This window comes from Phacochoerus africanus, chromosome 8 (genome assembly GCF_016906955.1).
Source record: "Phacochoerus africanus isolate WHEZ1 chromosome 8, ROS_Pafr_v1, whole genome shotgun sequence".
Taxonomy (NCBI): Eukaryota; Metazoa; Chordata; class Mammalia; order Artiodactyla; family Suidae; genus Phacochoerus; species Phacochoerus africanus.
The window spans coordinates 29159359-29182871 of NC_062551.1; the positions used below are offsets into that span (position 1 = coordinate 29159359).

Here is a 23513-nt window from a genome sequence, read left to right on the forward strand (position 1 = left end):
CTGCCACAACACACAGAGGGAGGAAGAAGGGAGCTGAACTTCGCAGCTATGGCACTAAGCTGGGGTGACTCCTGTGCAGACTGGAGGCCCAGGATGGGCATGGCTGCAGCTCCTCGACACACGGGTGCAGGCCAGCAGGCCTGGCCTTGAGGGTCTACCAGGCCACAGCTCTTTCCTAAATCTGAGCTGGAGATGAGGGAGCGTGTCCTTGGGAGCACATCAGCCTTGGCAAACTGCCTCATGCTGCTTCTGCTGCCCTATGGGCTACACCCCAGGTCACCTACAGCAGGACCCACAGACCCACACTTTATGTACAGCTAAAAGGAGGCTGACTGGTGAGTGTGGGGGAGGTTGAGCCTGGCCCACCTCTGGCTGCATGCTGCTTGGGGTCCTGGCCTCTGGGCAGTCATCCTCTTCTAGAGGAAGGGGGACACTCGTCTGGCTTCAAGTGTAGCCCCCATGTCCACTCTGGGGGAACTGGGGCTCAGTCTGGAGTCACCCCCAGCAGGCCCACCTTGCTGGGACTCTGCCTTTGTGCTCTCTAGGCCGGGGGTGCTGCTTGGGCTGAGGAGGCCCACTTCTGCCTCCACTCACCTCTCTGACCAGGCACTGGCCATCCTAAAGAGCCAGCAGGTACCTGGGCTATTCTAGCCACCCTGCTGCCTGCTGGGGGCCCTGGTCAGGCTGCCTTTGTCACCCACCCACCGTCAGGTAAACCCGCGGCAATGTTAACAGAGGTGGCCTTCAGCATCCTCAGAACCCTCCGCAGATGGCCCTGGTCGCTCCTGCTTGTGAAGCTCTCTCATATCCAACAGGCCATTTGAATCCTATAACTACCCGTGTGGGAGGTGCTGTCATGATATTTTTGAGTTATAATCCCAGTTATAAGAGTAACAGCAAATGTTTAGTGAGCACTTACTAAGCGCCAGCTGCCATGCTAAGCTCTCTAGGTTCTTGAGCTCACTTTGTCCTCCTGGCAGCTCTGGGAGGGAGGGCTGGATAATCACAGTGATTATCCTCATCTCACAGATGTGAAAACTGACGCTCCGAGAAGTTACATGACCTGCTGTGAGTGGCAGAGTGGGGACATGAGCCTGGGGATGCCTGACTCGAAGCGCCTGATCTTACCCCCATTACCATCTTGGTGTTGCCACTTGACTGATAATCTCTATCTACAGGTGACCTAGGTCCAAGAGGTTGCAGAGATCAGGATCCCAGCCCTGCCTCCCCTGACTAGGAAGCCCCAGCTGGCTGCCCTGGGCCCACACTACATACAGCACATGGTGGGGAAGGAAGGGGCCCGCCTTTGGTTTTATGTTGGCTTCTCCATGAGAGAACCTGGTGCATCTGCAGGGCATGGTAAGGGGGACTGAGCTCCCTCAGGAACTGGTGTGGCCAGAGTGGCTGTGTGGCCCCTGTGGGCCCTGAGGGGCGTGGCAGTCTCTACCTGTGTACTCAGGAAAGCAGATGGTTAGCGGGGACTTCTTGATCTTCTCTTCGAATATGTCCTTCTTGTTAAGAAACAGGATGATGGACGTGTCCGTGAACCATTTGTTGTTACAGATGCTGTCGAAAAGCTTCAGGGATTCATGCATGCGGTTCTGCAATAGAGCGGAGAGTCCAGTGAGGGCTGGTAGTACCTGGGGCCCTGACCCACCGCGGCCAGTAACACAGCAGGACAAGCAAAGGGAAGGTCCCCCAATGCGGCTGAACGCACCACCAGGGATGGAGATGGGAGGACCCACAGGACGAGGATGTGGTCCCTGCTGCATTCCACACGCAGGCAGGTGGGGTGGAGCAGGGCGGCAGGGTGGGGAACGCTGCCCTTCCCCTGAAAAAGGCTGACCCGGGAAGGGGCAGCGAGGTCACTGGAGGGACTCCAGCCCGCGGAGAGGACATGCACCATGCACGCAGGGGAAGGGGCCGCACCACTATCCACATGTCCACATGGGACCGCGGGCATGCAGATTTTTCTACTGGGGTCTCATTTGGTTTCGCCAGCAGAGGTGGGAGGGTGCACGCATTCAGTTGGGAGACATTAACCGAGGACTAAGAGATCCTCGAATTAATCCAGAGTTGGAAGCAGACACCAGGAGGACAGCGTCGGGGGTGTGATCTTGCTGTGGCCTTGGTGTGGTTGGGGACTGGGTGGGTTTAGCTGGGTTGTGATTGGGCCAGGGCGGTGGGGGGGCGTTCTGAGTGAGCTGATTATTGGGGCTGGTTTCTCAGCAGAGGGGTTGAATGAACCCCAAGATGAAAGCCAGCAAGAGAGATTAAAACAGAGAGGAAGATAAAAACCCAGCAGAAAACATGAAGGAAAGAGAAAAGGAAAAAAAAAAACCCAAATGGGTTCAACCAGTCTCGGGCCAGGAAGTCAAAGCCGGCCCCTTTGGAGGCCCCGTGTGGCCTCACAGAGGCAGTGGCCACCCTGGGGCTGTGGCCTGCGTGGCTGGAGCTGGAAGGGGATGGTGGGCAAGACCAGCCTAAGCTGAGCGGCTGGTGAGGAGTGTGGGACGTGGGAGTGGGGAGCAGGCATCACAGCAATGTCACCCGGCGGTGCCCTGGGAATCTGCTGCTTTCAACTCTTAGTTGACGGTTTTGACTGGAAGGAGGCGCTTCATACCTGCCCGGCTTGGAGGGTGTCTCAGAATCTGCTCATGGTTTTGGCCTTGATATGGCAAGTTAAGGCCCTGCAGGCGGTGATGACGGCAGTGGTGCTGAGAAGTTGTGGCAGGTGAGGCCCAGGGCTGCTGGGGTCCGGGCTGTGGCAGGTAGGTGGCCAGCCAGTGGGAAGGCAGCCACTAGCCCCAAGTGCCTGGCCGAACTCCAGGAGCCGCCTCGGGACACCTTTTTCTCAGGCAGCCCCAGTCCTCACCCCAGGCCAGGGAGGGTGCAGGGCTGACCAGAGAGGAAGGAGCTCTTGCCTCCTGGGGGCAGAGCGTCCGTGTCCCACAGCTTGTCCCTTAGCCATGCACCTGGACAGGGCCACCCCACAGCTGCCATCGACTGAGTGCAAAGTCCTGAGGGCAGGCCCTCCTACACCTCCGAGCCCGGAGGTCCTCACAGCCGCCAGAAACTTCTCCGCCACCATCTCCATTTTACGAAGGAGCCAGTGGGGTGGCCGTCACACTCACATGGTGACAGGGGCAATGCTGGACCTAGGGCCACAGCCGCCTAGCCCCCTAGTCGCCCAACGCTGGTCCTGGGCACAAAGACTTTTGCTCAGCTCTACAGTAACACAGTAACGGCGCCATTCTTGCTGTCGCTGTGGCCATGAGGTGCCTTTGTGGGCTCTGTCAGTTGCGAAGCCAACTCCCGTGCCCTGGAGGGCCCGCTGCTCCTTCTTGGGCAGAAAGAGCCCATTCCCGGCTGTAGCCCCACATGCCTTTGTTTCCCCAAGGTCCTTTGCTTCAGCCCTTGTGAAGGGCAGGGAAGTGAGGACGACGGAGGGAGGTGAGGGGAAGGGTGAGAGACAGACAGTAGAGGCAGAAAGATGAGGAAGAAGGCGCCCCAAGACGGGTCCTGCTCAGGAATGAGGGCTGGTGAGGAGTTTGCAGTGGGCTGGCAATGGGCAGATCAGGAAGGCCATCTGGGTGCAAGGCCTGGCACCTGCCTGTGTTCACTGGAGTCCCGATGGCCATGGAGCTTGGGGCTCCGTGGCTGCCAGACCTGACCAAATATCCCTTTGCTTTGCCTTATGTTTCAGAGGCGAGTGCAAGCCCCTCCCCCAAGGCTGATGGGCCTGGGACTTGGGATTGAGCTGGGTGGGTCCCCAAGGAGAGGCCTGGGGCCCTCGACCCTCCAGCGCTTTGCTTTCTTTGAAACCCATGGCTGGATCAGCTTCACGCTCACTGCACCAGGTGCCCACTTCCAGGTGTTACAGGGAGAAAGATGAGCCAAGTGGAGCTCAGACCACGAACAGTAGTCACAGAGTCAACAACGGACAAGTGCAGGTGCCTTGTAGGGGCAGTAGGCTTGGGCTTTAGGGTGGTCAGTGGGTCTGGGTCTGGATCTTAGATGCCGGAGCCTGCTCAGGCCACTGAGAATGATGATGGCGTTACCAGAAAGAATTGCACAGCTGGGTCCCCAGAGACTTACCCTGGAACAAAGCTTGGGGGCTTTGTTGATGCCCAACGTGGGAGTGTACCTGGGACCGAAGGAGAAGGGCAAGGGGGACAAGCCAGCATGTGGTGCGAGTCCGGGTCACACACCCAGCCAGTGGCCCTGGTCCCAATCTGCCCACAGCCTCATGTCTGCATAAGTCTCTCAGGACGGCGGCTCATCCTCCCCACAGCACCACACCCCAAAGCCCAGCAGATCTTTGCACAGCCCCATGGGACCAGCGGGCAAAACTGACGCGGAGACACATCCAACGAGAAGACAGGCCTTGTTTAAGGTCTGAGGTGACTGGCCCATGACCAAGCCTTGAGTTCCAATTCTAGAAGGCTTGAGGCCAGGGGTCTGTGCGTGCTTCAGACAGAAGGAGCTAACCATTGCCAAGGGCATGCCCCCACAGCCCAGGAACTCCATCCCGGCAGGTGCTTGTCTCCAGAGAACCCTCGGGTGCACCACGCCAACACCTGGCTTCTCCTGCAGGCTCTGTGGAAGGCCCGCTGCTCTGAGGAAGGCCCACTGCTCTGAGGTTACAGCCTGGATGTGGGCTGCTCAGTGGGCCCCCCAGCTCAGGATGATCCCCAGTAACAACACAACCACCAGCTCAGTGCTGCTGTGCCAGAAACGGTTCCAAGTACTTCTCACAGATTCTCACTCCATCGCCAACACCCCACCAGGCAGGTACCATTGTTACACCCCTCAGACAGATAACAGTAACCGAGACAGAGAGGGCTGGCCTGAATTTAGCAGCAAACCAGGCCCAGGCCCAGAGAGAGGCAGCACTCTATCCAGGTGAGGGCCCCCTCTGAAGCCAGACTGAGTTTTCTGAAGCCCCAACCAAAGACGCATTGACGGAAGGCGGGAACCTGGGCTGGTGTGCCCCAGATGAGGGGCTCATGCCCTGGCTGTCACCCATGTGCCACATCCCTCTGCCCTTCCCGCTACCAGCCCCGTCCACAGATAAGCTCCTGGCAGCAGCCTGTCCACTGCTCAGGGAAGACCTTCGGGGCTAGGAGTAGCTATTTCTGTCTTACATCTTCTTGACTACACCCTGATTTCTTTTAGAATTTGCTTAATTTGGTTCTGGCCTGACGGCCTCTGTGACTCTGCTGTGTTTACTGAAGAGGCACTTACTGCCCGAGTCCTAGAGTCTGCAGAGATGTTTGTGATCAGTCCGCACAGCCTCTGAGCAGGGCTGCCCGTGGCTGCCTTTGCTGCATTACAAGGCATCACTAGGCATTTGCCTGGTAATGAAGTCAGAAAAGGGAACAGGTACCATCCGCCTAATGTTGCAACCCCTGGTCACCAGAGCCACCCACCCCAGAGCTTCCGTGGGCCACTGAGGCCAGTTAGGCCACTCACCGTGGTCTCGTCTTCATGGAGCACCTGGTCATAGCCGCTGAGTGCGACGCAGAAGATAATGGCCGTGACGTCCTCAAAGCAGTGGATCCACTTCTTGCGTTCAGATCGTTGGCCCCCGACGTCGAACAGCCTGCAGGGGAGACAGAGAAGCTGGAAGTGGTGGGCGATGGGGCCTGGCAGGTGTGGGGATGCTGGTCAAGCTAAGAGGCGGGAGGAGAAGGGGGACTGAACACCTGCGAGCCTCCCAAGGAGCCTCATTCCAGGGAGGTGCTGATGGATTGACCACTGCCATCCCCAGGATACTGGGCTGTGCCCCACACAGTCACTCAAAGACCTGCTCTTGCATCTTGAGACTTTAACTGAGGGGTGAGCTTGGTTGGCTCCTAAGAAGCACCTCTGCAAGGTCCCCCTCTCAGGGTAAGACACATATACTGTCCTGGGCTTTCTGAGTATGTCTCTTCATATTTGTGGTCTGGAAAAACTCCATACCAGCCTGGGAGGGAGGCAGGTAGGGACTGTCACCTGCTACTATGTGTAGGGACAGTGAGGCACCTAGGGTTGGTTAAGTGCTCAGGGTCCCAGCAGAAGTTGCTGTGGTAGAACTAGGGTGACACTCAGGTCTGTCTGCAGACAGAGCCTCTGCTCTGTGCCACCCCTCCCTCTCCCCCTCTCAGACACCCCCCTCCAGGTGGCATGAAGGCTGTAGGGGAGCACTGTGGGCAGGCTTTGGTTAAGCTCATACTAAGGCCTTGAGTGAAGGTCCACAGTCTCCTAGGCACTCAGCTGAGGGGTGGGCTGGGCCCTGACCCCCTGTGCACAGGGATGTGGGCCCGCCCGACAGAGGAGAGCAACCATGGGCAGAGCCCAGAGTGTGCTCAGAGCAGGAAACAGATCGGGTATTCGTCTCATCACTGCCTCCCCTGGTTCCTGCTTCCCCATCCAAGATATGGGGCACTGGCTGACACATCTGCGGCCCCTCCCAAGGGCTTACGGTAACTCACTCTGTGGGTTGGGCAGTGTAGAGCCTGGCTACCCCACCCCCCATGCCCTGCAGGTGAGTGGGAGAGACTGGGGAGGGACACAAGAGGCACTTCACTCGGCCCCTCACTGAGATCCCCAGGTTTAGGGGGCGCCCAGAGGTCCCTATGCCCCGCGAGGCTGCCTGCTGGGCCCAGGGGCATGGAAACAGAACTTCAGTCCCCCGTTCTGCGGGGGCATGGGCAGGAGCTGGGCTACAGGATGGCAAGGGGTCCTGGAATCGGCCCTTCCAGGCAGAGCAGGGGGCCAGGAAATGGCCTTATACAGGTCTACCTAGGTAGCTGCAGCCCTCCAGCAGGGCCTGTTCTGAGGGGCTCAGACCCCCCGGCCTGAGCTGTGTTCTGTGCCTGGGGATGGCCTTGCTTATCCCAGGCCTCGGCATCCCCACATGTCCCTGGGGACAGTGGGTCAGCAGATCTCTGAGCCCTTTCCAGCTCTGAGACAACATGGGTCCTCGGGGTCTCACACATCTTGCCTGGGTTCGCCCACCCTTATTCCTCGCTCCCTCACAAGGTGGGCTTCGAGGGGCCACCTGGGTGACCCACCCTTCTCCTCCTCAGAAGTCACCCAGGGAAAGGAATCCCTTTCTCTGTCCACTTAAAGCCTCCCTGTTCCTCAGAGCTCTGCTCCAGGACCCGTCTTCCAGGAAGCCTCCTTGCTTGTCCCAGCCCCTGAACTTGGTGGAAAAGAGGCACACAGACGAGTCCCTTGTCATATCTAACTGCCCATCCTGACCTGAAAGCTCCCTGAGGCAGGGTAACACCTGGGTGCTCCAGACGAGCCGAGGCTGAGAGGCTGGCATCACCCAGGGCTCAGGAGCCTCCCTGGGCCTCACCTGAAGTGGAGGTTCTTGAATGTGAAGTGGGTTTCTACGATGCCGGTGGTTTTGACCCTGGTTCGGAGGATGTCCTGCTCGGTGGGCTGGTAGTCGGCGGCCCCGATCCGATCCAGGCTGTCCAGGTAGCTGGGGATGGCAACACATGGGGACCATGGACCCGGAGCTGTGCATGGCCCTCCCCCTCAGAGCCAGTCCCAGCCAGGGCACCTCAGGGGCCCGCTGTGGAAGGATGGCACCACCAGCCAGGGCCGGGTGCCGGGCAGCGGCTGAGGAAGAGGAGCTGATGGCCCGGCCTCACATTCTCAGAGCCTCTGACTCAGACCAAGGGCTACGAGCACGATTGCAGACACACACAGACAGGGTCAAACTCTTCAGTGAGACTAAAGTGTGTATAATACTGTTTGTCACTTCTTCCTCTTAAAGAAATAACGGCCAGCAGTTCAGTTCTAGTCTTTTCACGTGTGATCACATTTCATCTTTAATTTCCTGAGTTAAATGTACTAGACTAGAAAACTTAGGTTTTCTAATGAAGGTGAGTGCCTCGCCCAGCTGGGAGCTGGGATTCCACCTCTCAACAGTCCCTCTGAGCCTCTGCCAGCCTTGGCCATGCTCCTTAATGTTGATCAAGGGGGCTGTGGCATCTTTCCATTTGGTGTTCCTGGAAAGGAGGCTGAGAGGTCACACAGCCAGGAAGGGGTGGGGCTTCTGGGACCCCCCAGCTTTGGCAGCCACCACTTGTTCTAGAGACAGACCAGGCCTCTGCACTTCACCTGCCCAGGCCAGGGATCAGGAATAGCTATAGGGGTCTGTATGGGTTAGATTTAAAGCCCAAACCATGTTGGGATCCAGGAAACCAGAAAGGAGCTGGCTCAGGCCAGCACAAAGACCCACAGGGCCAGCCGGGCCAGACACCTCTGTGCAGGGAGAGCCACACACAGACCACAGGGAGCAGCCCGGAGGGTTTGAGGCATGGCACAATGTGGAGTCCTGGGCTGCACGCAGAGGGGCTGTGCTTTACTGGTACTGCCCTGGGACCTGTTGGGAAGCTGGCTCAGGGCTTGTGGACCACCGGGTGGGGGTTGGGGGGTTGTGGGCTGGGAAGGGCAGACATCTTCACCAAGGAGGGTGCCTACTGGTAAACCAATAATCCATGTCTGCTTCAGATCCTTGTGAGAACTTTCCCTAAGGGAATAAAACCGATGGTGGGTTCCTAGGCTCAGAGAAGGTAAGCTTGAATCCAGCTGGCTAGAAAGGGGACACTGCTGGGACTCAAGACTGTGCCCTTAAACCAGTCTCTAGGATTCCTTTTCCCTGTGGAAGGAGGGAGGCTGAGGCTGCAGAGCAGACCTGGAAGCTCTGGCCTCTGAAGAGCCTCCTTGCAGGCTGTGACCTCAGCCAGAGGAACCCCCTAAAACCTCTGTGCATGCCCATCCTCCACTCCCAATGCCTCTGCTTAGAGGCTATGCTGGTTTCAGGGCTTCCTCCTATTCTCTCCAGCTGGATCCGGGGGCTGGGAGCCTCCAGTCTTGGCCCCTATCCCAGGTGGAAACCCTCCTTTAAATAGACAACATGGCACTCCATCTCTGCTGCCTGAATCTCACGTGGGGAGACAACTGTGGGGGGGAGGGTGAGCAAAGTGGACTGTGCACCTACTCTGTGTCCTGGGTGCTAGGGGGCGCAGGCCCCACTTCCTCAGAGCCTGTATTCCTCGACCTGTGTATGTGTACATGAGATAATTAATGGATAAATAAGCTGTATAATATGTCACAAGAATCAGGCTATTGGTAAGGGTTGGGGGCTGAGGTAGGCAGCACCTGGAGCAGGAGCAGGGAGCGCTGAGACTGGAGGGGGAGATGGAGGTGAGGGGCACGGCACACAGGCCCGTGAGATCACTCTAGGGACCTGGGCTTTCACTCTGGAAGGCTCGGACCAGAAGAGCATTGGGATGATGGCTCTGCGGCTATAAGAAGAGCAGATGCGAGGAGGTCGGTGCAATCATCCAACCATCTGGTGAGAGGTGATGGCAGTTGCGCCATGGTGGCAGCTGCGCAGGGAATGAGAAGGGGACTCAGGAGGAAGAGCCAGTTAGAGCTGCACTTGCTGGGGTGGAGGCGGAGCATGTGGTGGGGAGAGGGCAGGAGCCAGGATTTCGGTTGGCATGGATTAATTTAGGACGTCACGGAGATATCCAAATGGACACTAAGTAGGCAGAACAGGAAGGAAGGCTGGGCTTAGCGATATTAATTTGAGGTTCTTTGGGAATACAAGGAATTTAAGGAGACAAGGCTGGAGATCACAGGGCCCTCTGCATGGACAGGAAGGGATTCAAAGATTCCGGACAGGGGACGGGCAGGGAGTGGTGACCAGTCTGAGAAAGAGTGGCTGCAAGCAAGGCTGAGGCCCAGGAGCGCAGTGGCCAGAGCCTGTGGCCTGCGTGTCCCAGCTATGAGCAGCCTCGGTGGGTGCGGGAGCAGAGGCCTGAGCCAGTGGGTGGGCTCAAGAGACAAGTGGAGGGCAGGATGCCTGGCCAGCCAGCACTGGCCTTTAGTGGGGTCCAGGGTCTGGGAAAAAAATCCTACTGAATCACAGAACTACCTTTCACAGCCCCCGCTGGGATTTCCTCAGGTTTCTGGATTTCTCAGAACTATCACTCAGAGGGGAGAGGCGAGAGGCAGCTGTGGTCACAGGCCCCGGGCACATGACACAAGGAGAGCTGGCCGGGAGGGGCAGCACAGTGTCTCCTGGCTCTGAGCCCTACAGCCTCACTGTGAGGTGAGAAGACTGGACAGGGAGCCAGGGAGCCTCCCACCGCCTGCCACGCCAGGCAGCACTGTGGTGACTGGGGCGTTGTGAGTGGCACCCCCTGGAGCTGTGCCAGAAGACAGCCCTATAAGGCCTCCCTCTCCCTTCTGTTCCTTCAACTGCTTCACATTTTGGGCCCCAGCTTCTCGCAGAAGATGAGATTTAGTGGCTAAAACAACAATAGCAGGGCAACCCTGGACCAGAAAGTGTTTGAGGTCCTTCCGATCCTGACTGCCTGTGGGTCCTGCCCTTGCCGAGCAGCCTGTCCCAGAGAAAGGAGGGGGGGTGGTTAAAAAATATGCACTCGAGTTGTTCATTTAAAGTGATAAAGGTAACCACTAGAAGACCTAAAAATAACCCGGTAACTAGCCAAAAACTGGGGGTGGACGTAAGAGAGCAGGAAGGAAGGAAGGAAGGAAAGAAGGGAGGGAGGGCTGAATGCTCAGCTTTCACAGCTGGAGGTCATTAACTACTCTTTAGAGCTGGAGGACCAGGGTTTTCTGGACACCAGTGAGACAGCTAAATGGAGACAGTTAACAGTGGGAGGAGAACAGGGGGAGTTCGCTATTAATTTTTAACCTTTCTGTACTGTTTAAATTTTTTTTTTTTTTTTTTGCAGTGGATTCATACTATAATTAGTTAAGTGGTAAAATTTAAGTGGGGGGGGCACAATTTGATGCAATGACAATAGTGGGGGGATGGGAAGGACCTGGGCTCAGGCTGAGCAGGGGCAGGGAGAACTCTCCCCAGGCCTGGGGGTAGGGGGGAGACCTGGGTTGAGGTCTGTGATTTGAGTGTCCAGAGGGAGGTGTGGACTTGAACCTCTGGGCTCACACCCCTGCCTACCAAGGTGTCCTGGGGGCTCAGCAGGGGCTGGGGCTGGGTCCCTATCACGTGGGACTCCCAGGATCTCTGCACCTGCCCTGCGGACAATCCAGGTGTGCAGAAATGGGAAGACAAGTCTGTTAGCTGTCATCACAGTAGCAATGCCCCAGCGTCCACTGGTGAATGCCTTCTTGGCCCCAGCCTCTGCTACATGAGCCTGTGCAGATCAGTGCTTCCTTTTTTCTCTTCTCTCTCTCTCTTCCCGGGACTCCCTTCCCTTTTTTTTTTTTTTTTTTTTTTTTTGTCATTTTAGGGCTGCACCTGCAGCATATGGAAGTTCTCAGTCTAGGAATCAAAGCAAAGCTGCAGCTGCCGGCCTACACCACAGCCATAGCAATGGTAGATCCAAGCCCATCTGTGACCCATGCCACAGCTTGTACTAACACCTGATCTTTAACTCACTGAGTAAGGCCAGGGATCAAACCCACATTCTCATGGACACCATGTCAGGTTCTTAACCCTCAGAACCACAGCAGAACCTCCAGACGAGCATTTCTGACTCTCAAGCAGTACTGACACTTTGGGTCAGATACTTCTTTGCTATGGAGGACTGTACAATGTATTTGTAGGAAGTTATTTAGCAGTATCTCGGGCCTCTGCTTACTAGATGCCAGCAGCACCACCTAGTCAGGATGATCAAAACACATCTCCAAACACTGCCAATGTCCCCTGGGGGCAAAGTGGCCCTGGCTGAGAAGCCCCGCTGAGAAGGCTGAGCCGAGTGTTGGAGCATGTGAATACCAAGACACTGGGTTTCAGCCAGAGGCTCCTGCTGAAAACCTGAGCAGGAGACTATAAACGGGATGCATTTTCTGAAAGCCAAGGTGCACATCCAAGACAGAGGACATGGCCCCGACCACGGCAGACCACCCCCAGAGCCTGGAGGCTCTGACAAGGGCAGGTCAACTTCCAGACCCTGGAGTAGCAACGCTTCAGTGGGGAGTCCTGTGGCCCCGCTCTCACTCCCTCTGCCTCTCCCTCTCCTCCCCCTCCAGCCCTCTCCAGCTTATACAGAGCCTCTTTCTGCTGCTTCACTCCTTCTTCTTCCCTGCCCTGCCCTCTCCCATCCTCTCCTTCCCTTTATTTAGTTAGAACACAATATTAAAGGATATGTTTGTGCAAATGAATCAACTGATAAGGGATTAATCTCCAAAATTTATAAACACCTCCTACAGCTCAATACCAAAAAAACAAACAACCCCATCAAAAAATGGGCAGAAGATCTAAACAGACAATTCTCCAAAGAAGACATACAGATGGCCAAAAAACATATGAAAAGCTGTTCAACATCACTAATTATTAGAAATGCAAATCAAAACCACTATGAGGTACCACCTTACACCTGCCAGAATGGCCATCATCAAAAAGTCTACAAACAATAAGTGCTGGAGAGGGTGTGGAGAAAAAGGAACCCTATTACACTGTTGGTGAGAATGTAAATTGGTATAACCACTGTGGAAAACAGTATGGATATTCCTCAGAAAACTAAAAATAGAACTACCATTTGACCCATCAATCCCACTCCTGGGCATCTATCCAGAGAAAACCCATGACTTGAAAAGATGTATGCACCCCAATGTTCACTGCAGCACTAATATGCAATAGCCAAGACATGGAAACAACCTAAATGTCCATCGACAGAGGAGTGGATAAAGATGTGGTACATATACACAATGGAATATTACTCAGCCATTAAAAGGAACGAAAAAACGGCATTTGCAGCAATACGGATGGACCCAGAAATTATCATGCTAAGTGAAGTCAGTCAGACGATGAGACACCAACATCAAAAGCTATCACTTACATATGGAATCTGAAAAAAGGACAGACTGAATTTCTTTGCAGAACAGATGCTGACTCACAGGCATTGAAAAACTTATGGTCTCCGGAGGAGACAGTTTGGGGGTGGGGGGACACACTGAGGGTTTGGGATGGAAATGCTGTAAAATTTGGTTGCGATGATTGTTGTACACCTATAAATGTAATAAAATTCATCAAGTGAGAGTTAAAAAAATAAAGTATGATGATTATACTTACCAGATGGATGACATTTTCCTTATTTTTAAAGATAAAGCAACAGAAAGTTTATTATACTTTCAGGAAGAAGACATGTAAGTTATTTTTGGTCTATGTGGTTCTTGATTTGTACTTATGGAGTCTAAAGTACTCCAGGAAAAAAAAAGGTGCTGCCCTGAAAACCTTCCTTCTGGAGGGAGGGCCAGGCCCTCTCCAGAGCAAGCAGGTGGGGCCCTGGCCCTCTGGGAGCCCTGCTGTAGGCTATCTTTCTCCTCCTCCTTCCTGACACCAGCTCACAGTGGTTCACCTCAGCCCAGGCCGCTTCTGGCCACGCTGGCCCCACCTGCTTCCAAGCCTGCATCCCGCCCCTCGCAGCTTCCCGCCTGCCTGGATACTCACTATTTGGCCGAGTCATTGAGCTGGTACTCCCGGGACCTGTTGAAGCACTCCTGGATCCCTGAGTCGCCCCAGAGGCGCATCATGGCGGAGAGCAGCTCTGCAGAGAAGGGCTCCGTGTCTTCCATCCGACTCACCACGTCACACACCATCTTGGCATCAGCCTGGGAGGAGACATGGATGGTGGCTTTGAGGCTTGATGGGGACAATGCTCAGCCCTAGGCTTAGTCAGGAGAAGGGTCCCAAGGCCCTGGGGTCAAGGGTTTCAGGGGGTAGGAGTGGGGGATGGGTGTGGCTCTCTGTCCTCCACCCTCCAGCCCCACCCAAGCAGCTCTGCTTTCAACTATTTGGAAAACTAGGGTTTTGCATAATGCTTTTTTGGGGAAGAATCAATGTTCTTGGCTAACACTGCAATTTTTTGGGGGTGGGGAGCGCTCACCGATGGCATATGGAAGTTCCAGGCTAGGGGCTGAGTTGGAGCTACAGCTGCTGGCCTACACCACACCTATAGGAACTTGGGATCTAAGCCTGGTCTGTGACCTACACCACAGCTCAGGGAAACACAGGATCCGTAACCCACAGAGCGAGGCCAGGGATTGAACCCACGTCCTCATGGATACTAGTGGGTTTTTCTGCTAAGACACAACAGGAACTCCTGTAATTTTCTATACTACCTACCCAGGTGGAGCAAAGTCCCTAGAACTGGGCGACATCAGGGAGAAGGGTGTTTCGGTTGTTTGAGAATTCCAGTTAGCTGAGGGGCTCCCCAGGGAAGCTGTACCTCAGCAGTCGGGGAGTGATGCAGTTAGATCTCCAGTTAGTGTACATCATGAAAACGCCTCACATCAATATTAATTCTCCAGAGCTTAGGCCCAAGGTTAAAGCTTAATATTATTAATTTTTAGATACTTATTTACCCTCAACCTGTGGCCCACCTTTCCCTGGGTAAATGGAAAGGGTAAAGGGGTGATTAATGAGCTGGGAGTTCGCCCTTTCCATGCCTCCTCTGCTTCCTCCTTGTCTGAGGGGGTGTAATTTGCTTAAGGCACACACCCGTAGGCCGACCCCACCTGAACTGCATAGAAAGTACCCTGTAACTAACAGTACCTTCCCCCTTCCCCTCGTCCTGGAGCCCAGATGGGGCCACCCCTCCTCCCCAAGGACTACAATTGAATACATGTGCCACCAAGACCAGGGAGACTCGGAGGCCCATGGAGAAGTCACTGGACCATCACCAGCACCTTGCACATGTGTAGCACTTTACAGCATACAAAGGATGTTCCTGTGTGCACACTATTTCCTCCAAACGTCACAACCACCCCATGAGGAGCAGTGGGAGACTGCACTCATGGGCCCGGGTCTGTGCCCTTTGCCCTGTGTGCCTGCAGTCTTTTCCCCTAGAGGCAGAATCCATCCCCTTTCCTGGACTGTGAGGGCAGTCACTCAATCCTCAGGAAGATGTGGGAGCGGCCATGTGCTGGCACCCAGTCCTCAAGAGACCTGGCATGTCTCCTCACCCTCTTGGGCCTCTACCATTGGCGTGAACATGCCCAGGGGCTCCCATTCATTCTGGGGAAAGGATAAGGGACGCATGGAGCAGAGCTGAGCCCACCCAGGTCCCTGACCCCAGCTGACCTCAGCCGCATAAAAAGAAATCATTGCTGTGAAGTGGCTAGTCAGGGGAGGCTGGTTAGATGGCACTGGTGTAGCTAACTAGTGTAGTGTTCTCTGTAAGTGTCACTAATTATCCCCACTTTACAGCTTGGGCAACTGAGGGCTGGAGAGAGGAAGGTCCTCGACTAAGCTCACAGGTGGTAGGAGGTAGAGCTGGGACTCAAGATCAGGAGGCTCTGACTCCAAGGCCAGCCTGGGTCCCTGACTACAGCACCTCTGACAGCAAACAATGCCTGATGGAGGGGTCTGCACCAGGGGGACACTCATTCACCAGAGAGGCCTGCTCTCCCTCTGAGACCATCACAGCCTGGGCAAGTGGAAGCAGGTGCTACGAGGGACCCCCATCCAAACCCTGGGACCTACCTTCCAGGCTGCCTCCTGCTGAGGCACTAGCTTCCTGCCTCTGCAGAAGGAGCGTGCTGCTGCTGGCTTCCTGGTTTGGGGGTTAGTGCCCAGGACAGACAGGAGTTGGTGGGCAAAGACCCCGGCTTCCCTGCCCTCACAGGACAGCTCTGAGACGTGTCCGCAGTCTCTCAGAGGATCCTCAGGGGCTAAGCCCCAGCTGCCCGAGGCCAAACCCACCCATGACCTCCCAAATAAATTCCTGTCCCATCCCAACCCTTGTCTCAGGGTCAGCTTCTACAGGAACCCAAATCAGGATAGCCAGGTGCCTGTCTGCTGAGTCTTCACACGTTTCTCTGGGCGACAGGGCCTTGACCCTCTCCGGACCCCAAAGCACCTGATCTCTTTGGCCTGCAACATCCCAGTGGGCCTGAAGAACACCCCTGCCTCATGGCCACGGCCTGCCCAGGGCACTGTGCCGGGTGCAAGCTCCAGCTGCTGGGCACAGTAGCAATCCCAGCAACAGGGCAAGAGCTGTGGCTGGGAGCACAGAGCCAGGAGTGGGCAGGGGGATAGTCCCGCCGAGCCCTGGCCAGCTGCCAGCCCAGGTCAGGGGTCTGGGGAGGCAGATGCGGAAGCCGAGGAAAGGAAGGCGGTGAGGGGGCTGGTGGGCAGGCACGTGACCCATATGAGGCCAGCTGTGGTCTTTCCTGGGGATTTTTCAGTGGGGGTGAGTGTGAGAGGATGTGCCCCGCCCACAGAGAGGCTCCTAAGGATAAAGCTGTCAGGAAGAAGTGGGGAAGTGCCAAGGTGTTCAGGCCCCTCACCCTGTGCGTGGCCCGGCCCCCTGATGAGACAGCACAGGGGGAGGAGATCCAAGGAGCTGGGTGAGTGTGGGTCAGAATAGGCTGCAAGGGGTCCACCTGGGCTAGGCAGTTTGTGCCAGCACTTGTGGGACCCCCCAGCAACCTTCCCTCTAGCTTCTGTTTAGGCTGGAGCCCATGCTGAGACTAAGGCTCTGGAGGGGGCTGGGAGTGGGATGCATCAAGCCCCCCATCTCCCCGACCTCCCATGCCCTCCAGAATCAGGGCACATTATTGCTAAATGGTTACTCCACTCTTAAGCCCTTTCAAACCCCCTGCCCTCCAGCTGAGCCAGAGAGACAGACTCCCCAGCCTGTGGCACATGGCTCAGGAAGTAAGTAGAAAGTACTGGAAATCCGCGGGTATCCTCTGGGGTGGGAGAGACACAAAGGAAGCAAGGTCAACACCTGGAAGACTTGTGGCTGCAAAAGATTCTGTACAAAGGTATGTGAGGCCAAAGCCTTCTGTGCACACTTTTCCAAAACTGAGATGTCCAGCTAAGTAGCCATTTGCATGCCAGAGACTGTCTATGGCAGAAGGTCGATGGGAAAGTCCTGGCAGCTGAGTCCCTTCTCCACTGTCTGGCCTAGGAAGGAAACCACAAGTGGCCCATGATGCTAGCCCAGATCGAGCTCCCTGAGGACAGAGTCTCAGAGACCCCAGCCCTCGGACTGCCAAGTCACCCGGCGACAGTAGGAGACGCCCACTAGGGCAGCCTGGGTCCTACCTCATCTTGGAGGTGAGCTTCCTCAGCACCGGAGCCTCCCCTGGGGGCAGCTTCCTGGAAAGCTGGCCGTGGGGCCTGGGTGTTGGGTGCCCTAGGCAGGTGCTGACTCAGGGAGGCAGGGGTGGGTGAGCAAGGGGGGTGCCCCCACCTGGGGCTAAAAACAGCCTGTGAGTCAGGGTCTACTTGCTGATGCAGCTCCAAGTGCCCATGTGACCTCAGGAAATCTCCACACACCTTCCTATCTGTGGAAGGAGCATGATAAACCCAGCCAAAGTCCCCCACACTTCCTCCTTGGCACCCCCCTTCAAGGTTTCTGCCAGGTCTGTGAGGAGGCAGTCAGGGCAAGACTTCCTGCTGGGGAAGAGACACCCTCCAGTCTGAACATCTAGAGTCCTTGAGCGCATAGTTTACACACCACCCTCCTCCCCCACCTCCATAAAGCCACTTTGTGCCCCTCTGTGTAGGTACCTGGAATCTTGGGACTCCTCCCCCAGTGGGAGGCAGTGCAGTTTGGGGAAGGCTGGCCTACACGATGTCCTGGGGATTCTCCAGTGGACAGCCCAGGGGCCTGGAGCTGTGTTCCCAGCACTACCTCATCACCCAGGTGTGGCGGTGGCTGGTGGGGGGTGTGAGGCCCTGTGCTGTGCCCGCCCCTGTGGTTTCTCTTCCGTCTTCCCCAGCTGGGTGCAAGGCACTGCCACGGCCCAACTCCTCAGACTCAGAGGCTAGGAGTCATCCTGGATTTCTGCCACATCCCTCCCAATGTCCGATGCCCTGTGGCTTTTCCTCTCAAGTCTGTTTTCAGTCGGTCCACTTCTCCCCATGTCCTCTCACATGTCCCTGAGCCTGAGCCACACCGTCTTTCCCTGGCTGCCCCTACCTAGCCCCTTCTCAAAGGTTCCTTGCCTCCCTCTTGCTTCTCTTCAGTTACTTTTACACAGCAGCCTCCAGGAGACTGTAGAAAAAGGAGCCCCAGTTTTTAAACTGGGCACACTGATGATATCCAACCTAAAGACTGCATTTCCTTTTTTTTTTTTTTGTCTTTTTGTCTTTTGAGGGCCACACCTGCGGCATATGGAGGTTCCCAGACTAGGGGTCTAATTGGAGCTGTAGCCGCCGGCCTACACCACAGCCACAGCAATGCGGGATCCGAGCCACGTCTGCAACCTACACCACAGCTCAAGGCAATGCCGGATCCTTAACCCACTAAGCGAGGCCAGGGATTGAACCCTCAACCTCGTGGTTCCTAGTCAGATTCGTTAACCACTGAGCCATGACTGGAACTCCCAAGACTGCATTTCCTAATTTTGCTTGTGGCAAAGATATGACCAGTCCCACCAGTTGAAGGGTAAGCCAAAGTGCAGTGAGGTCCTTGGAAAAGTCTTTTTAAAGGGAGGATGCACCCTTTCCTCTCACTTCCTCCTTCCCGAAGCCTGTAATAGCTAGAGCTCTAGCAGCCAACTTGGATCACGAAGACAAGGTCTACCCCCCTAGGGAGCGTGGACCAGGGAGTTAAAAGTAGTCAGGTCCTTGCCAACTATGTGGCCACTCCATATCTTCTGGACTTTTCTTCCTTCTGCCCTTCCTTCCTTTCTCTCTTTCAAATTAAACTTTCATCTCATTTAAATACTGTTTTCTAGGCCTTTGATACTCAGTCAAAACTAAATCTAAAGGATACAATAACTCCTCTGCTTATACTCTTTCAATAGTTTCCCTTTAGGCCTAAACTCCAAACTCCCGACCTTGGCCTCCAGAGCCCCTGCTTACCTCTGTCCTAACCTCCTCCCACCTTTCTCTCCCCTTTCATGGGAACACAGCCTTTCCTTCTGTTCCCCCAAGTGAGCCAGGGTTACCTCACCTCAATGTGCTCCATCTGCCCAGACCCTCCTTCCTCAGCAATTTCCCGTCTCGAGTGTCAACCTCCTTGAAGCCCCCACATCACAGCTGGTGCTGCACATGCCTGTTCCTCAGGGCAGGGCATCTGGCACCCTGATCTCACACAATGCCTTGTACAGAGTTGGCACTTAGCCATATTTGTATGATGTCTGGGTTCTCGGCATTTCAGGCATGGCTTCAATTTCTCACTCCATGCTATCTCCCAACTCTTCTCATCTTGTCCATTTCAACAACATTTGTGTCTAATTTAACCATGACAGCACCTCTGCAGGAAGCCATCCTGCTTCACAGATGGAGCAACTGAGGCTCAGAGGTGAGCAACCTTGCTCAAGGTCACATAGCTAATTTATAGGAGTCTGGACCCAAAGTTAACCTCTATTCTGTTCCACCCAACAGCCCTGGACTTGCATCTCAGACACTAGTGTCCAGCCCAGCCCCCAGGGAAAGTGATGGGAAACAGGTAAGAAGCAAGGTAGGCAGGGTCAGGAGTAGCAGGAAGGAGGGACCTTGCCAATATACTATGGAGGACTGTGGTGGGTGCCAGGCTGCACCAGCCCTGTGGGGATCAATTTTAACAAGCAATTAGTAGAGCCAGAGGAGGCCCTTGTCCCTTTGTCTTCCTGCCTTGGGGGCCGGGGGACGGGGCTCACACTTGTCCTGACCTTCCTGTCAAAGTCCCCTCCTGGGCCAGTGTCACCTGGCATTTTTAAGCCTCTTTCCCTCTGCAACAGCCCCCATGGCACTGCCACCTCTTGCTGGTGAGAGTATGCCCAGCTGACCCGGCAACACAGGGTACAACAAAGCAGATGCACGTACCCAGGGCAGACCCGCCAGGTCTCTGTTACACTCAGTGGAGGATGCTGGGGCAAGCTTCTGTAGAAAACACACACTGTGCTCCAGCCCAGGCAGCGCTGCAGGAACAGTAATAACCTGCTCCAAGGTGGCAGCAAAAGGCCCATCCCCTCCACCTATGTGGCTTCCATTCCCTCCTTTTCCAGCACCAGAACCTCAGCTCCTCTGAAGAAAAGCACTCTTGCCTGACTCATTCTGAGCAATTCAGGTGAGGCTGACTGTCCCATGCTTCCAGTGATGGACACACAGTCTGGGCCTGGCCAATACATCCCACTGCCCTTAGTGAACAGTTTGGAGTGGACAAAGATCCAAATTTGTCAAATTAGACTAACCCAAGCAGCCCTAGGACACGTGAAAAACTATTAGGAAAAACAGACTCTCAAAGGAAGGGCCCACCTGAATGTGGAGCCATCACTAAGGAAAGCAGAACTGAGAGAGGGAGGTACCCTGAGTCCTGATAACATGGCAACACCTGGATCCAGCCATGCCTGCAGTCACTCACTTCCAGTTACCTGAATCAATCAATCCTCTTTTCCTTAACCCAGTTGAGGACATGTTTTTGTTCATTTGGGTTTTTTAAAATGTGCACCTCAGAGTCCTAACTATTACACCTCCTGGTGTGTGGAGGTCGACATCAGGCTAACCTCCTCCAGGCAGACCCCTTCCATGGCTGCAGTTACAGTTCCTCTGGCATCCTCCGCTCTTCCTGTCTGGACCATGCCCTGGCACATGCACATGCCCAAGTGCTGCACCACGTTCCCTGTGCAGGGGTACTAGATGTGTTGTGGACACTGGCACTCCAGAAGATAGTCTTGCAAGGAGCTGAGGTAGGCTGTTCACTGACATTGTGCCTGGCAGAGCCTTGCACAATTGAGTAGGTGCAAAACATTTGCCATTGTGTGCCACTGTCACACACTGGCCTGCCTGGGCCCCAGACACTAAGAGCCTGTAGAATCCCAATGACTACCACTGCCACAGGCATCTCACAATATCTAAAATGCCGCTGAGGAGCATCATTTCCACTGAGAGTCACAGCTAGGGAGCCACCTGCCAGCCAAGGGTCTGGGAAGCCGGACCACCTGAGGGCTGAGGGAGTGCGCCCCTCCTTCCCCCTCTGCTCCAGTGCTGTGAGGCCCAGGGGCAGGGGGGAAGGGAGGGGTGTGCCCAAGTGTGACAGAGGACGTGACTGCTGTGTTCCCTCAGATGCACACGCCTGGGGGGCGTAGGACTGGCAGGTATGAAGCGCCCAGTATACCCACCCCTCCCCAGCCACCATTTTCCACCTGCTGGGGCTGCCCATGCTGTAACATCCAGTCACTGTGCCACCCAGACCTCCTCTGGTCTCTCCTGCCTTGGACTCCAGGCAGCCTTCTGGGGGCTCAGGCATCACCCAGAACTGGGCTACCCACTTGAGCAGGACCTTAATCTCTCTGAGGCTCAGCAGTCTCCCCTGAGAAATGGGGTGACAGTGTCATCATTTTCTTCTCAGGGCTGTCTGTGAGCTGACAGCAGTAGCACAGGGATGGCTTCAGGGGTGGGCTGAGCTGCTGCCCCACCTCCCCAGCTGCCTGGGGACCAGCAAGAGGTAAGAAGGCCAACCCACTAGCCTTCAGGATGCTGGGGGTGGAGTCACGGGAAGGGGTGAGACATTTAAGGGCATGGCGGCGACCCTGCGTTTCTTTCTTTTTTTTTTTTTTTGTCTTTTGTCTTTTTAGGGCCACACCCAGGGCATATAGAGATTCCCAGGCTAGGGGCCTAATTGGAGCTGTAGCCACTGGCCTACACCAGAGATACAGCAACACAGGATCCAAGCTTTGTCTGCAACCTACACCACAGCTCACAGCAACACGAGATCCTTAACCCACTAAGCAAGGCCAGGGATTGAACCCACAACCTCATGGTTCCTAGTTGGATTCGTTTCTGCTGTGCCATGACAGGAACTCCTGACCCTGCATTTCTCAATGTGAACTGCAGGCCAAGATGCCATTCTTACGGGTTTTTTTTTTTGGGGGGGGGGGGGCCCACCCACAACATATGGAAGTGTCCAGGCCAAGGACTGAATCTGAGTCACAGCTGGGGACTATGTATGCAGCAACCCCAGATCTTTTAACCCAATGGGCTGGGCCAGTATTGAACTCACATCTCCATAGCTACTGGAGCCACTGTGGTTGGATTCTTAACCCACTGCACCACAGTGGGAACTCCCATTCTTACAGTTTTGGACCAGGAGCCTCCAGAGAGGCTGTGACACTCAGGTACATCGGCGAGATTCTTTTCACTATCTCAATGATTTTGTTTCATTTTATTTTTATTTTTTAATTTTTTTTTTGCTATTTCTTGGGCCGCTCCTGTGGCATATGGAGGTTCCCAGGCTAGGGGTTGAATAGGAGCTGCAGCCACCAGCCTACACCAGAGCCACAGCAAGGCGGGATCCAAGCCGCGTCTGCAACCTACTCCACAGCTCACGGCAACGCCGGATCCTTAACCCACTGAGCAAGGGCAGGGACCGAACCCGCAACTTCATGGTTCCTAGTTGGATTCGTTAACCACTGCGCCATGACGGGAACTCCACTATCTCAATGATTTTAAATCAGCACTAACATTTCTTTTCAGCATAGCCAGTGTCAGCTTTCTGGTTAAATGATGATCTTAATTTTGACATATGAACATCCTGAAGCTGCCCTAGGTAGAGGGGAAAACACTTTTGGAAAACCCCATGACTCTGGAGAACCCCATATGGAAACCATATCCAGGAGCATCTGGAGAAACGGGGTGGGCATGGAGAGGAAGGGGCATAGGGAGACGGGAGTACCTCCAGCATAGGGGTGGGGAGCTCAGTGCAGGGTACTCCCCAGAAGTGGGCTGCCCTTGGGCCAATGTTGGGGAGCAGGGTATCCAGAGTGGTGAAGCAGCATGACCCAGGGGACAGTTAGGGGGTGGGGCCCTGTCTGTTGGCACCCAGGGGTGAGAGGCTCTACTTCCAGAAAGTTATTTCTAGTCAGCCGCTGGTCCTGGGAGCCAAAACCCACGCTCTGTGGAGGGGTGTGGGTTCCCCTGGCCCAGTCATAGCCCTGCCCGCCCGCCTGCCCCAGCTCCCACTTCCCAGGCCACAGACTGTCCCCTGAACCGGCTTCTCCTGCCCAGAGTCTCCTGCTCACTCTTCTCAGTAATATGGCTGGTACCTGCCTGTGCTGTGCCACACCCCAGGTGATGGTGGGGTGAGTGGGGACCAAGGGAAGCTGGCGCTGGCCAGGTTGAACCACTGGCAGGGAACACTGCACATTCCTGCTCACATGCCAGACACTGCAGGGACTCGCAAGAGCCCCGGTGAACTCATCATCTGAAACTGGGACGGCCAAGGGCACTTGGGTCTACAAAACTCTCCCCTTCTCTTCTGAGCAAAGGAGCTTGGAGCTAAAGTGTGAGCAAGAGCCTTTTCCCTCTCAAGAGACGAGATGCCCAGGATACAGTGGGGAAGCAAATAGGAATCTTCAGTCAGGTGACCCAGGTTCAAATCCTGCAGCGTTTTAGCCATGTGACCTTGGACAGACAACTTAACCTCTCTAAGCCTCTGCTCTCTTATCAGTTCCCACCTCATGGGGTTGTTTGTGCAGATGAAAGAGGCTAAATCGATGTGACACAGCTTTACAACATAAAGAGCCCTGCAAATGCAAATGCTAGTTATTATAAGTAAAGATGAGGTCCCTGA

The 23513-nt window shown here is 55.2% G+C and overlaps 1 protein-coding gene across 3 annotated transcripts in view; it reads right to left on the bottom strand.

Annotated features, from left to right (window-relative positions):
- GNAO1 (G protein subunit alpha o1) overlaps positions 1-23513 on the bottom strand; it is a 174206-nt gene that overhangs the window by 13229 nt on the left and 137464 nt on the right. For 2 of the 3 annotated variants that reach the window (XM_047789624.1, XM_047789626.1), the window contains 3 exons: positions 13454-13614; positions 7349-7477; positions 5476-5605 (listed from right to left, as the gene is read on the bottom strand). In XM_047789624.1, coding sequence (XP_047645580.1) covers positions 5476-5605; positions 7349-7477; positions 13454-13614 — 420 coding nt within the window. Of the gene's footprint in view, positions 1-1447; positions 1602-5475; positions 5606-7348; positions 7478-13453; positions 13615-23513 lie in introns of all 3 variants that reach the window. The other variant, XM_047789625.1, reaches the window with a different exon arrangement.